Source organism: Amblyomma maculatum, chromosome 5 (assembly GCF_055883805.1).
Source record: "Amblyomma maculatum isolate TAMU_Amacu chromosome 5, ASM5588380v1, whole genome shotgun sequence".
Classification (NCBI taxonomy): Eukaryota; Metazoa; Arthropoda; class Arachnida; order Ixodida; family Ixodidae; genus Amblyomma; species Amblyomma maculatum.
In genome coordinates, this window is record NC_139348.1 from 160800891 (window position 1) to 160816595 (window position 15705).

A 15705-nucleotide genomic window follows, 5' to 3' on the forward strand; every position below is an offset into this window, starting at 1 on the left:
AAGATATGGTACAGACGATGTGAAATGTAAAAGAAAATGAAGCAGCATAGAATAAACAAAGCAATTATTAAAAATAATCATGTGGCATCAATGGCTGTTAAAATTGTGCGCAATGAAAGAGATCGCAAATGGGGAAAGAATGGCAGCTGTGCTTCCCTACCCTCATAAACATATCAGCATCCAAGGAGGGGCTGTAGCAAGGCAGGCACTTGGAAGGGCGGAGGACAGACCAGAGCATTTGCAGCGCAGTGCTTCCAGGAAATCACGAAGACCAAAGCCCACCAGTTTCTTGCCACGTGACACTTCTCAGACACAAGCCGAGAGAAACATTTGTTTTTTAAGGTTTATCCAAAAATTTGACCGGAACAAATAATATTCCAGTTACTCCTTTGTCTAACATGTTGATTTATGTATTATATATGCGTTTTGTCATAACACTCATTTTCATCACGACAATAGCATTTTCTTCCAAGAGATTAGCTGTATATATGACCAACTGTACATTAAATAAAAGTGCATAAAACAACATGCAAGAAAAAAAAAATGAACACTACATCACATTTAACTGTAGACGAATGCCTCTTAACTCACCGAAAAAAAAAAAAAAGAACGATATTTCTTCAGCAGAAAATAATATTAACAGGAAAAAAAAGAAAACAAAAATCGGAAATGTGTTTGCAAATAAACACCGAAAAAAGTCAGCCAATTCTTTGAAAATAAAAACCGAATGAAAACTCCAACCCCTATTTATAAAGAATGAGTATCTATCATTATACATATTTCTTGCACTCTTATGTGCTGATACTGCCATCATAGTTATGCACTTTATCCAAAAATAAATGCTGCTTGGTCGACTCAGGCTGTGGGGGACTCCGTAACAGAGGGTGCTACATTCAGACTCTAATGGTCTGTGGGCCCGCGAACTCCCAGAAGTGAGTGTGCCACGAGCACCCCGACCTGCTCTCCACACCGCAGGGTGCCAGCCTCATCGGTAACGTGGTGCTATTGTTACCGGAAAACACCCCTTGCAGAGGGAGTCTACGCCCTAAGGTCCCAAGGACCTTTTCATTTCTTCTGGGTCGTACAGTCAAAATAACAATCCGTTTTAAACAACCTTCACCGAGTTCGCAGCCCATACCTAGCAACAAGGGCTCTGGTTAATTTAGACCGCACAGTGTTTTTTAATGTGCCCAAACAAGGACACCTCAGCTCTGCAAGTAACATCCAATGTTTTCAGTGCATGTCACTCGATTTTGCTACTGAGCACAAAGACAAACGTGGGATGCTCATACCTACAACGATGGCTTCTGCGGTGGCGGCCCCTAGCAGCGTCTCTTTGTACTTCTGCAAGGAGGGGTCCTCCTTGTCGGCCTCAACGATGTCCTTGAGGCTCTTGGCCGCGGGTGGCTTGTAGTTGGGGTGGTCCTCGTCATCGTCCACTGCGGGCACAGTCTGCTGCTCCTTGTCATCTGCCATGGATGTCGTTCGTCTGCGAGCGAAACCAATTTTCATGAAGGCACACAAGGGGAGATGCAATGAGCAAAACTCTCCCACGATGCAACTCGCCACAAAATTAACCTTTGCGGTGCTATGATAGCCAGAAGGACAATCCACGGCCGTGCTGTCTGTCACTGCAATGTTAGGACCTCCCAGAAAGCATGTACACCACTTCAGAGGTCATTCATTACAGAATTTTCAGAAATTTATCAAATCTTAAAAATCATGCTAAGTCCTTTTATCATTATGACAATTTTCATATGCTGCCAGAGAGCCAAACTACAAAAAAGAAACACATACTCCTGGCCTTAATTCAAAGAGGAGCTAATGCAGAGTAAATTTACTGAAGAAAAGCAGTACTAATTAGCATCCATGAAAGTGGAGATATAAAGCTACAAAGTATTGGCCCATCACAACAGCAGTAGCAGTGAAAGAAACGAAGCCAGTTTCAAGCCATTCACTCATAGTCTTGTAGAGGATACCGTGCCCTCTCAATGTCTGCTACTGGTGCCTAATCAGTGATTACACAAAACAGTGCCCACAGAACCACACAGCTGCACGTGCAACAAACTATCAGATGTGGCGGCCACAACAGAATGCACAAAGGTGCCAACGGGAAAGCGCATTGTTGTATTAGGAGATATAATCAGGAAAAAGTGACCAGAAACAGAAATCTATGAAACGCGCACGTTGCACATAACAAGCATGCCTTCCATCAAAGCAGAAATCAACTGCCAATGGAGATACTTGCAAACTCAGATGCAAATGACACAGCAGGTGCGGTTGATTTCTGATGATCCCGGAGCAGTTTTAGCCTCACGCCCAAAATAAGCAAAAAGAGTGGCATATCAAAAGTCCAGTTATCTAGGAACTCTACAACCGGGGTGAAAGGACTCATCAGCAAAGAACTAAATGTGTCACAATAAATCCAATAGCCAGAACCCAACAGGCGAGGAGCTGCACTGTGTGTGTGTGTGTGTGTGTGTGTGTGCGTGTGTGCGTGCGTGTGTGTGTGTGTGTCAGTGTGTGTGTGTGTCAGTGTCAGACCGGCACTTGTACAGGTCAGCAGCCGACTTGCACCTTCCTTCAGAGAAAGACAAGCCACTAGGAGTATCTGTCAAACCAATCAGTCAAATGCATGAACTCTGAAAGAAAAAATGCTATGCACTCAACAATAAGTCACTTTTTTCTTTTCTGTGAGGAAAAAAAAAAGAGAAAGAAACTTGACAGTGAGCATACCCCTGAATGAAGTTAACAAAGGGAAGAAGAAAAAAAAAAGAACTGCATACATGGGTCATAGTAGCTATCGTGTGCACTGTCATGAATGCAATGATCAGCACTAGTTCTAAACCTTGTGACAGGGATAAGATTAGATATGCAGGATAACAGCTGGCCCTCAATACAGTGACTGTAGAGTCACAAGTTTCCCTGTACAGTAAAATACCACTTGAACGAACTTCATTTAAACGAAGTATTCAGTTGTACGAACTTTTTTAATTTCCCCCGCTGAAGCTCAATTGAACGCTAGGCAAACGCCCTTCATTTTAACGAAATTCAATTGTTGCTAATTTCAGTTCTACGAACATTTTCTATAGCGCTATCCTGTGTCTCCTACCTCATACTGAGCATATCAACCAGAAAACATGCACTTTTTGCTGACTATTTGGACGTTGAGAAACACGTTAAGCTTAACTCGCTGTATAAACAAGCTTGTAGCCAGTGGAATCCCTAGCTAGCTTTACATGCTCCACAGTCATAGTCACAGACATCCACAGTCATGGTCGCCCATACTTCAGCCCTGCAAAGCCTCTTAGCTCCAAGAAAGGCGTACGTATGCATGCTGGTTAATCGTGGTCTGCTGAAGGAATGATCTGCTTGGAGGAAATGAATGCCTCTGCTGCCCAGCAGACCGCTGTGCCGGACGAGGTTTACGCGGGAGCTTGCACACAGTGACTGAGGTGAAGACAACTTCAGCCCTAAGTTCAAAAGTGCTGCAAAAGGTTACTGCATTACGAGTATAATATTTATTTCAAAACGGCAGGACGACAGAAATACAGGGCGAACACGAGCGCTGTTCGTCCTGTATTTCTTTCGTCCTGTAGTTTTACGCTAAATATTATACTCATGATGTCAGACTTGAACAAGTACAACATTTCACTCTTTTAAAGGTTACTGCATTCTTCGCTTGCAAATGAGTGTAGGGACAAATTGAAATTGGGTCGAGATATGATGCAAACATCCGGATGTTTCTTGGAGCTAATGGGAATAAGCTTCCGCGCACTTATTTCAGTTCAGCGAACTTTCACTTCAACAAACATTTTCTCAAGGTCCCTTGAAGTTCGTTCAAGTGAAGTTTCACTGTATACTCTTCTAACCCAAGGCAACCTACAGAAATGTTCCATTAGAATGCACATATTGTTCGATATTCATCTGTACTGATTTTTTAAAATTCTCCCGTCCAAACTGCAGGTCTATTTGGGCTCAAACACTGACCATAAGATAGCTTACAATGGCCTACATTTTTTTGTGAGTAAATTAACATCGGAACCTGCCTGCATGCTCTGGAATCGCCAAAAAGCCGTGGTCGACTGTAGCAGATTTCTCGTCGTGTCGAGCTCAGCAGGCGATTCATCACGCTCTGCAATCTGGCAAACTACAAAACAAACGATGTCTTGAACAACGCGGAGACAAGCTTCACAGTTTGCCAGATGGCACAGCCAGAAGAATCAGTTGCTCCTTCAATAATCACATTGAACTCATCTTTGTGGGCAACAGATGTGGATTGAAAGATAACAATCGCTTAAAAAAAGTTTGAGTGCCATACTTTATCCTTAAGAGGAGTGTTACTAACAGCGTGCTACTAGCAGATATAAACTGAAGAAAACATGAACGTAAATGCAAGCATGCTTAAATGAGTTAAAAGGTGTCACCCTCCACAGCTACGAGTTACACTGGAAAGAGGCGCAGCACCTGGCGATAGCAGAGCCAATTTAACGGCTTAACCTTACTAGATTTTGCAGCAAAATCATGCAGACATCCCAGGACAAAGTGGCAACCCTGCAAAACTCTGCTGTCTTTCAATTAATGTGTATTATATAATTAATGTATACTATATTAACGTGTATTATATAAATAATATGTATTATATAAAGAAATCGGCCTACTGTTCCACACAGAATCGAAGAGAGATCTCTGTAATTACACGACCCCAACGTAACTAGCTGCAATATTAGAACAAGGAACTTGGACATCTAAATAATTGAGCACCGAAAAGCAAGAAAATGTTCCAAGAAACACCCTATTTAGAGCAATGACAAACTGGACATCTATCGGCAACTCACCTCCTTAAATGCTTCAGTTGCAACAGTCCCTACAAATACAATTACAACCACACTCATTAAGCTACTTGCTATGGTAAGAAATGTGTTTATAGAACAAACTATGCTTTACAGTGGACAATGACTGCTCTACAAGGCAGCAGTGATTTGCTGCTAGGAATGGCTCGGTGAAGCTGCATTCCTCTGCACCCATGCAACTTTTACCACCATGGAAAAACTGCTGAAGAGCCAACACTCATATAAATATCATCACATCGTTAACCCCACAGCGGACTTCGACAAGCCAGGCTTGTCTTGTACAAGACGACTGCAATTTATGGCTTCCATTGAGTCCTGCTCGTCGTGTGCTTTTTGTAACTCTGTGTCCGGTTGGCAGTAAGTACGACTTCCGAACCAATATTTGTTCAGCCGGCAGATGGTGGTATGGGTGCTAAAAGGCCATTTTGGATGAAGTTTCATAAAAAAAAGAATGATGTCAATAAGTCATGTCTCTTAGGGGCAAAGCAACCTACACCTGTAATTAAAGGTTCTTCATTCGGTCATGTGTAGCTGCAGATGGCATCATTTGGGAATCTGTGAAACAAAATCCTAAATAATTTACCAAATGGGGTACATCCCCACACAATTTTGGAACCAGTTTGGGAGACAGCTGAACAAAATAACCACACAATGATGTTGCATGACCTGAATAGAGCAAAGGATCAAAATTTGGTGCCCAAAGCGTACACTCAGCTCCTTTACTGAGACTGCAAGCAAGACATTCTGAAAAGACCACGAGCGGCTTGTGGAAAAGACAACACCCAGGAACAGCTGTTGACGCTTAGTGTTGCTAAAATTCATCATTGTGCCTGGTTACCTTCCGCAAGGCAACCACACCTATGATTACCGCCTTTTGTGGAAAACCTGAACCTCACAATAGTTTCCTGTTGTCCAGTTTTCTCCTTTTTAAATCAGATGCTCGAATGAAGCAGCATGAACTAGGTGTAGTTGCAAAACCCATTTCCTTAAACTTGGCACGAATATGTTCCGTCCCCTCCCCAAGAAAAAGAAAACGAGAACCATTGTTCATACAATAAAGCACATGGCTCAGTAAACAGGCATTCTGCCATTAACATCTATGCGACATCAAACGAGGTCGTCTTAACTAGAACTCGAGATATTTAATAAACTGCAAGCCGAACCTACATTCGCTACCAGCTTTCCCACGACAGAAGAGGTTTTAGTTCCAGCCGATTATGCACCGCGAGTTTCCACGACGGCTCTGGCAACGAGCACGCAACAACTGGAGCCCATCCAATCAAGGCCAGAAATGTTAGGAATGCGCGAGCTAAAATCACGGCAGAGCGGCTCGCTCTTTTTCGTGCGAGGAAACCAGATAACGTATTACAAAGTTCGCCTTTTGCACGTCGCTGTGCTCCGCCAACCGCGCCGCTATTTCCCTTCAACTTGCTTTGCCACGAGAGAGCAGCCTTTCACATTGACAGCACGCAACGTTTTAAATTCAACTGCCAAGAGAAAAGGAAGTTCTTTCCAGCCTGCATTTTTTCGTCGTGTCTCTTTGCTTAGCAGCGATGACAACTTGGACAGAAAAGGCCAACAAAGCCACAGGCCGTCCACGACGCCTTAAAAAGATGCGTCCGAACTGTCTGGAAGCAAGAAAAGTCCAAGACAAAGAAAATATAACAAACATTTTTCTCCGTGTGCGTCACTTCGGCGAAAAGAAAAAATTGCTGCGAATCGGCTCGACTACGAAAGCGGTTTGGGGCAGCGGCGAACACGGAATTTCTCTCTGGGCTTCAAGAACGAGCTCATGATTCACGAGGCACCTCTTGTTGCGCAACAATTCCAGAAGACTCGCAACTCGTTTCTGCACGGTAAAGAACCATGCCCGCGGTCACGGCAGAGCGACGAGCAAGTTCGGCATCCCGCGGTATAAATATTACACGTCGATCCCATCACGTACTGCATATGGTAACGGCGCAAAGCTACAGGGGCGGACAAAAAAGCGCAGACACACATTTTTGCTCTCAGACTGCCGATGACGTCATCATCAAGCAAAGCACACTGATGAGCAGGAAAAACGTAAACAAAAAAAAAATAAAAGTTGGGTGTTTCCGCGGACAGCGGCTCGTGACAGTGAAACGCCCTCGTGACAACCGCGTTTGGTAAAGTGCCTCCACTGGGAGCACGATCGCCAAGCTTCCGAATGTGATCTGTGCCGTCACGTGCGAAGTTTAGTAAACGCTGATTCAACACAAGTAACAAGCGTAGACTTCACATTGGTACAATCGGCAAAGGTATGGAAATGCGAAGAACGCCGGCTAGTTCAAACGGGCGGAAGCCATGCTTTTTCACTCTGGCTGCAAAACGCCTGAACTAAACTACGCGTTATGCGTTTATGGGTGGATAGGCGCAATCAGTAGCTCGATTACAAGTCATTAGGATCGTACAAACAAGAAACTGACCTATTGGGTGCCGTCTACGAGGTACGATGCGCGGTAAACGTGCTTTCGTGCTTTCTTTCACCACCCGCGGTGTTTGTGAAGGTTCAAGATGGCGACACCTTATCGACTTCCGGCGCGTCGCATTGAAGTGCGAGCGCAGGTGAAAAGCGTTTCATTGACTTTTACTTTACATGCACCTTACTTCGACTACAAGAAAGAAAAAGTACCTTCTTTGAGTTACTACACACTGTTGTCCTTGCTAGCCAGTGCCAATAATATTGCATATTATCTAAAATAAAATTATCCGGACAGCGCATTGATACATTTGACTGCAATGTAGCGCGGTAAACTCGCGTTGCGCGGGCTAGGTCGTTGGTTCGTGTCCTTCCTGCATGGTTCGTGTGCTGTTTGAACTGCTGTACTTCTCTATTATAATAGTCAAGCTGCGATTCTTGTGACAATTGTGGGTCCTTGCATATTTCTTTCCCGTGCAGACAACGCTTTCTCTGAGTTCTGGCAGCATTAAAGCTACTGGTCCTACGATGTCAGCTGTTCGGAGCCGAGCAAGACGTACAGCTCACACTTGTTCTGATCGTGTTCCCTGCCAGTTAGGGACACCAGCGTAAGAGGTGGGTCACTGTATCTGCATTTCATCCGACCACAAATGCAATTAAGTTTTTCTTTTCTCCGTGTTACTGCTCGTAACGCGTCGTCATCCGAATAAAAAGATCTACACTCGCGAGCACTGAGTTAACAGTTTTAAAGCATGTGCCTGTATTTTTTGTCGTTAATTTAAAGCAGTGGAAAATGACCTCGAAATATAATGTCTTATTAGGCAGTATTTCTTAATGCAGGAATATGACGCGGGAAGAGGGAACAAACGCAAGTCCCAACCGAAATCAAAAAGAGAAAGTGAAAAATGCCAGGACATGTGATGGAAAGAGAAGAAAGCTGATTGAGATTTTTGGGTTTTGGAGTAGCTTTAAAGAGAAGGGAAATATATAGGTCGTTAGAAAGTGGCACATGAGGACAAGGAAACTATAGGTAGAGGCACTTGACCGTTGTCCAGGAGGAGGCACTGCCTTCACCCCGCCGGGGTGGCGCAACTGCAGTGGTTGGTGCGCGCGACTACTGTGCCCAAGGATGCGGGATCGAATCCCGGAGGAGGCGAAAAGCTAGGTGCCGTGTGCTGTGCGATGTCAATGCTCGTCAAAATCCTAGGTTGTCGAAATTTCCGGAGCCCGTCGCTTTGGGTCGTTAAAAGTGATAAACGAAACCAACCTTGACCTGCAGTGGACGTAAGCTGATGATGACGGTTTCGGAAAACGTCGTTGCAAGTGTGAAGTTGTTTGGTTTGTTTCATTGCAACATGTGTGCCATTTTCATGTATGGAAATATGTGTATTACAGACTGTCACTAGCTGTCTCATGCCACATTGCTGAAAATTAGTTTAATTGGCTAACAGGTGTGAAACCATGTGCCATCTGCCATGCTCTACAAGATGACAAATAACTACGATTGCCAGCTGTTTTTGGTTTTTTTTTTCTTTTTTTTTTTTTTTTTGAGCCGATCCATGTTTTCCGCTGAAGTGAACCGCAGCTTCGACAGCCATACTCTAATCTCGACTGAGGTCCTTGTCTTTTTATCATTCGTCCTCGGGCTATGTTTGTACTGCCCACATTGCTCGCAGCCAGATTGTTCCTTTTGAGTTTTTATTCTTCCATGCCTTTCCAATAGGTTAAAGCTAGCCAACAACTCTCCTCTGCTGCACTCTTCGACAAGCATCCAACGGTGACGCCATGGTTGTCTTCGGTGTGGGCATAGCAAGAGGTCACCTGCTAAGAGGTCCCCAGACCTGGTGTCGTGTGAAACGGTGGAAGCACTCCATCTCGTCTCTCAAGGTTTCAATCATTGGTGCAGGCCCAGCAGGCTTCTACACAGCACAACAGGTTCTCAAAGTAGGTGCGTTCTGTGTGCCTTTAGTAATTAACCGCTTGATTTATCGATCTAATTAGTTACTTCTGCTATTGGAGTAGCATCTCAGGGAAATTCGCAAGTGTAAGATGCCGGGCTAGTTGGTACTGCATAACAAAATATAACAGCACATTACAATTTCCAATTGCAAGTATTGCGATTTCCGGGCACCTCACCGAGCACTGCAAAAAGTGTAAACTTAAGGATGATGATCCAGACGAAACCTGTTACCCAGATTTCAATCGCTGCACAATTCTAGGTAAAGGACAGCATAGGATATCCAGAGAAATTACAGAAGCATTCGAAATCCACAGCGCAAAAAAACTGTGTGAGTACACCGGCCCTGTGTTTGCTGCAAAAAGAATTGGAATTTCTGAGAGGCAGGGTAAATGCTTATTTTTTTTCACACATGTCCCTCTCTGCCACTTTTGTTAATTACCTTGTGCCGCGATTCTAGTCCCATGTTTTCACCATTATATTTTAACACTTTTACTTGCTTTTCTCGGCTATGTGTACATCTGTTTTTATCGGTTTTACTTTCCATCCTGGCTTTTTACATCGTGGTTTTTATCGCTTTTATTTTTTTCGGCCTTTTTTATCGGTTTTACTTTTGGACGTGACTACACTGTTTCGGTGATTGCGCAGGATCGCCATTAGCTACACCCCCCTCTTTGTACCTTTATATATGTGTCTTGCATCGAAATAAAATTTCAAGCGCCCGTGTCCGTGTTTTTTCGTTCTGTGTTTCGTCCCATTCTTTGCGCTGCTATATTTCGCAATGGAATTGTTGATGTCATGTATTTCATACTGAAGTTATACCAAGGTCTCATTCATTTTAAAGATCTTAATTCAAACTTTAGATTTGGTCTCATCAGCTTTGTATGTAGTAAAAAGGACAGCATGTAAAGCAGTAGTACTGCCTTTCATTGTTTTTTATTACTATTCAGTGTACTTTAAAATTTTGAGGATGCCACACAATGGGTGGCCAGAAAACAAGAAAACGATAACAAATTGAAAAAGGTCAACTTCCTGAACTGTGAACTTCCTCTTGCATTTGCCATTAACACTTTTTTATTTGTTTCACTGTAAACGAGGTGACGGCAGGTGGCTTTAATTGCCGCTGTTTAGTTTGTTGAACCCACCTGCAAACAGTGCTGCTTGTTCCTTTGCTTTCTTTGACTGTACAAGCTCCCCTCAATAAAGGGTCTTGTCCAAGATGTTTTTGCTTCATTTCTGTCTGTGGTCACTGAAATCTCAGTGGTGTGCAGCGGCATACAGTTCAGTTGGCATGAGAGGGAACAGCCATCAACTCAAACCTGAGGTCCTATGCCAGCTAAATAATTTATGATTGAATTTCTTTTCTCTCATGCTCTTTCGGTTTCAACCACCAAACAACAGCTGCGACATCACATACGATTTGAGATCGCACGAGAAGGGCAAAAGCTGCGGTATGGTCAATGCTTTGTTCATTTTAATTTGCATCAATGTTTTAACATCCCTGCTCAACAGTTGTAATCTCAAAAATGAATAAGCAGCGATTATATTGCAGGTTTTTCATGACTCACATAACTCAACTCATCGGTGGCATCACAGCTATTGTGCAGGGCTTGAAACCAAAACTGCAGAAAAAAAATTCAGTTATAAATTATTTAGCTGGCACGCGTGAATTCCATGTTGTTATTCGGGTACATTATTGTCTTCTGCAACGTTCCAAGAAAAAAAAAGAAAGCACGCAGCCAAATATTTGGTGCGTCTTCTCCTTTAATGGAGTAGGTGTCGGTTTTAATGGGTTATACATTTCTTTTTCTTGCATACAGCTTTAGTGTTTCTTTTTTTGTTTTTTTCTGTTGCTTGGTGCATTGGAGTTCTGTTTATTAAATACCTAATCTGAACTTTTTGACGGTTCTGCTGTGCCTGCCTACCTTTTTCTTTTTCCTTTCGGCGCAGCATCCCAATGCTGTTGTGGACATCTACGAAGGCTTGCCGGTACCATTTGGACTGGTACGCTTCGGCGTTGCGCCGGACCACCCCGAAGTGAAGGTGTGTGCGTGACAGAGCAGGAAAAGAAAGAAAGGCTTCAAGGTCATTCTTTCTTTTTATTGTTTCATTTAGGAATATTATCATGCACTTTCGCTCTCTCGCCTTTTTTTACCCCGTTGAGCTGAGAATTTCAGCATAGCTTCTGATAGCTTGTGCTTTGACTATAGTCGGATACTGCTGAAGAAGAAAGCGGATTTTGCCCCTCAAAGGGCCCCTTGCAGTCAATGGCGGTGTCCGATCCTCGTGACTAATCCCTGTGGATGTGGTAGCATGATGGCCATTCTGTTTCCTGAGTTGTATCTGTCTGTGCAAAAAGCTTGTGTTCAAAACTCGTGCCACCTTTTGCATGACAAGTACAATGGTAGAGTCGGGACAACTGTGATAGGATGGTAGCATACACAAATGGCTTCCCATGTGCCGTGCCTTGAAAGAGTATCATATCAGCATAGAAAATAATAATGTCATCTGCTCTGCCTCCAGGTTTTCTCTTGATATAACAGCTATATAGGTCAACAAAGAAAAATATATGAATCACGCAGTGCTAGGACTTTATTGGTGGAAAAAAAAAGATGCCTTCAGTAAGCTTTTTCTAGATAAAATATATAGTTTGTGTGTGTGTGTGTGTGTGTGTGTGTGTGTGTGTGTGTGTGTGTGTGTGTGTGTGTGTGTGTGTGTGTGTGTGTGTGTGTGTGTGTGTGTGTGTGTGTGTGTGTGTGTGTGTGTGTGTGTGTGTGTGTGTGTGTGTGTGCGCGCGTGCGTGCGTGTATTCAGGGGAGGGGGAAGAGGCGACCCTCCTCCTTAAGTATCCCCCTCTGTCTGGCAGTAAAAGTTTTGCTCACCCATTGTATACTACTTGTTGACAATATAAAAACAAAAAGGGATCTAAAACCTTATTTTAAGCTTAAATTCATCTCTACAAACTATACCAGATGCAAACTGTCTAAGCAAGAGCATTTTGATTCAAACCGAAATATGCCCTGATGTACTTGTGCACTGCGTGCAGATTATGGATAAAAAAATATGGTGCTTTGCACTACAGTTTTCCATTTTATGAAAGAAAAGAAGAAAGAGAGAAGAAACTAGTTGGTATAGTTGTCAATCTTTCTTAGTAGCACTTGAAGCTCTGTGGAGTACCTGTGCTCTCTTATTTGAAGTGCAGTCTGTCTGATGCTATGCCTTTTGTTTCCAGAACGTTGTCCACACATTCACAAATATTGCCCAGAACCCCCGGTGTAACTTTTATGGAAATGTTCGTCTTGGTGCAGACATCACTCTTGCAGATTTAAGGAAGGCCTACCATGCTGTCGTACTGGTTAGTCTTTACCAAGCACCTCTTCCACTTGGCTTCTTTTTTTTTGGTCATCCTACAGTTTTGTTAGAGTACAGTGTTCCTTGGGCTTGTACAGCCTGTGTGACTGACCACTTGGTGTTTTTCTATTTTTCTTGCATATTATATACTCTATCCTGCATCCGAGCAGGATTGTCCTCTTTAACCTGCCATCTTCCACTCAGCAGCTTACAATGGCATTTGCACATGCACTCAATTGCCTAGCAACATCTTTGCTTTTGCTCGCATGTGTGTTTAGGTACTTGCAGTTCTCGCACAACATATTCAAGTCAACAGCTTTTCAGTTCACATGGGGCGCATGGCTGTATCTACATACTAAAATTTAATTTTTCCCTTGGAAGTGCTCCATTTTCTTCTGCGGTTGTCAGCTCTTTGTGGAAGGCAGCGCAGTCAATCCTTTTGACAACTGCTCATTTGTTAGTAACGTGTGTTTATAAGGACGCAAAGTGTTTGTGGGTCGTACTTTGTTCAGTACATTGTCTTGCAAGTTGAAAGCATTTAGAGCCTACTTTGTTGAGGCAAGAAATGTTTCCTTTTATTTCAACCAGACATACGGAGCTGATCAGGAGAAAAGCCTCGGTATTCCTGGAGAGGTAAGTCGCCATGGTGGCAGCTTCATCACTCCTGTCAGCTAAGTGTGGCTTTAACTTTTTTCAACAGCCCACTAGCGGCAATAAATTGGGAAGCTGTTATTATAGTAGTTATTGTGTAAAATAGTCTCCCTTAAGCTTTGTATCTGTTATTTTGCGGATATGGCGTCTTGTCTTCATAATGGAATTTTTTGTAGCACATCACATATAAGGGGGACAAGACAGGTGCTAACGCAGTGACTCTGATCTAGTTGATGATATGCAAAAATTGTGGGATAGAAGAACGGTTACATTGAACAAGGCCCACTGTAGAAGAAAACTGCTTTAGCAATGTTTGTTTCTGGACATAACCAACTAGCCCAGAAACAAATGTTGCTGAACAGCATCGTGCAGATGTCAGTTCAGTTCAAGTCGTTCAGTCGTGTCCGACTTTTCCTGACCCTATGGACCATGTCACGCCACGCTTTCTGGTCTCTCACTATCTTCCTAACATCACATAACTTCATCTGCAGGGCCTAGAGGATGCCATCTAACCATCGCGTTCGCTGCCTATCCCTTCTCCGGCGACCCTCAACCTTTTTCAACATCAAATCTGTCTCTAGCGACTCCTCTCTTCTCATCAGATGACCAAAGTAGCTGAGCTTTAACTTTAGAATTTGACCCTCCAATGAGCAGTCAGGGTTTATGGTCGACAATATCGACTGATTTGATCTTCTGGCAGTCCAAGGAACTCTCAATAGTCTCCGCCAGCACCACAATTCTAACGCGTCAATTCTTCGGCAGTCAGCCTTCTTCACAGTCCAACTCTCGCATCCATACATCACAACTGGAAAGACTTTCAAAGCAGACTTGCATATCACAACATACTTAGGTCTGTTCTCTTGCGTCTCTTAAGATGACAGCAGCAGCAAAGAACAAATTGCAATTTCCATATGTACATTTGTGGATTTAAGTTGGAATGTTGTGGAACAGAGAGAGAGAAAGAGAGTACGTGTGTGCACATTCGTCTGCGTGAAGTGTACTTTGACGATCATGGTCCACAAATACAAGAATGCAAAAATATTAGGTTCTGCAGAAGAAATGGGGACTAGGTTCATAAAACGGTGGTCTTCACACCATCAATGCCCGTCATTGTCCACCCCATACGTGGTGAACAATATAACCTATTTGCTTTCTCTGTTGCTCAGCCAATATTCCAAAGCAGAGTATTTTAGGCAGGTATTCTCTTCCTTTCTTTTATAGCCACCCCTCTGCAGTGCTACTGAAAATAATTGCTCGTGAAAATTACTGTCAAACCAACAACAAAGAAATGGCTAGTTCAAGCATAACCTGTCATCTACAGCGACAATGCAGTATTTAAAGAAAGAAAGCGAGGGCAAAGGCAAAACAGACAGAAAACATTTGCAGTATCCTGGCAGTCCGCTAATAGAATCGGCAACTTTAGACTGCAACCAAGCAAAAGATCAAGCAGGTTTTTCGTAAAGGATACTTTATTATAAATCATATCCATACCATCAACCAGGTGATAGAAAAATGCTCGGAATATAACCAGCCCTTATACATAGCATTCATTGATTACGAAAAAGCATTTGACTCAGTTGAAACCTCGGCGGTGATGCAGGCATTGCGAAATCAGGGGGTAGACGAGCCGTACGTGAAAGTGCTCGAAGATATATATATTGGGTGCACAGCAACCATAGTATTGCATAAAGAAAGTAACAAAATTCCTATAAAAAAAGGTGTTAGTCAAGGAGACAAGATCTCCCCAGTACTATTCACAGCTTGCTTAGAAGAAGTATTCAGAGACTTGGAATGGGAGCAGTTAGTGATAAGGGTGGATGGAGAATACATCAGTAATCTGCGATTTGCTAATGACATTGCCTTACTAAGTAACTCAGGGGATGGATTGCAAAGAATGATTGATGACCTAGACAAGAAAAGTAAAAAAGTAGTAACCACAGATCCAGACTATGAAAGGGAGATAACAAGGAGAATGAGATTGGGATGGAGCGCATTTGGCAAGCACTCCCAGATTATGACTAGCAGCTTACCGGTATCGCTCTAGAGGAAAGTATACAACAGTTGCATCTTACCTGTACTCACCTATGGGGCTGAAACGTGGAGGCTAACCAAGAGAGTTCTACTTAAATTGAGGACAATGGAGAGGGCTATGGAAAGAAAAATGGTAGGGATAACGTTAAGAGATAGGAGACGTGCAGAGTGGGTCAGAGAAATAACTTGTCACATTCTAATGGAAATCAAGAAGAAGAAATGGGCATGGGCAGGACATGTAGCGCGAAGAAAGGATAACCGATGGTCGCTTAGGGCAACGAACTGGATTCCAAGGGAAGGAAAGCGTAGCAGGGGGCGGCAGGAAATTAGGTGGGCGGATGAGGTTAAGAAGTTTGCAGGGGTAAATGGATGCAGCTCGCACAGGATCGGGTAATTGGAGGAATATGGGACAGGTCTTCACC

General features: G+C 43.2%; 2 protein-coding genes across 5 annotated transcripts in view; one reads left to right on the forward strand and one right to left on the reverse strand.

The window, feature by feature from the left end:
- The window catches only part of RhoGDI (rho GDP-dissociation inhibitor), a 20343-nt gene extending 12899 nt beyond the window's left edge, over positions 1-7444 (reverse strand). The window contains exons 1-2 of one of the 2 annotated variants that reach the window (XM_084604865.1): positions 7301-7444; positions 1293-1489 (exon numbers count right to left, since the gene is read on the reverse strand). In XM_084604865.1, coding sequence (XP_084460991.1) covers positions 1293-1476 — 184 coding nt within the window. In that variant the 5' untranslated portion in view covers positions 1477-1489; positions 7301-7444. Of the gene's footprint in view, positions 1-1292; positions 1490-6798; positions 6823-7300 lie in introns of those variants that run through there. The other variant, XM_084604864.1, reaches the window with a different exon arrangement.
- dare (NADPH:adrenodoxin oxidoreductase, mitochondrial) overlaps positions 6977-15705 on the forward strand; it is a 26047-nt gene continuing 17318 nt past the window's right edge. Inside the window, exons 1-6 of one of the 3 annotated variants that reach the window (XM_084604861.1) lie at positions 6977-7132; positions 7774-7908; positions 9017-9237; positions 11201-11293; positions 12483-12605; positions 13190-13234. In XM_084604861.1, the coding sequence (XP_084460987.1) occupies positions 9079-9237; positions 11201-11293; positions 12483-12605; positions 13190-13234 (420 nt within the window). In that variant the 5' untranslated portion in view covers positions 6977-7132; positions 7774-7908; positions 9017-9078. Of the gene's footprint in view, positions 7133-7602; positions 7675-7773; positions 7909-9016; positions 9238-11200; positions 11294-12482; positions 12606-13189; positions 13235-15705 lie in introns of those variants that run through there. The other 2 variants (XM_084604860.1, XM_084604863.1) reach the window with 2 other exon arrangements.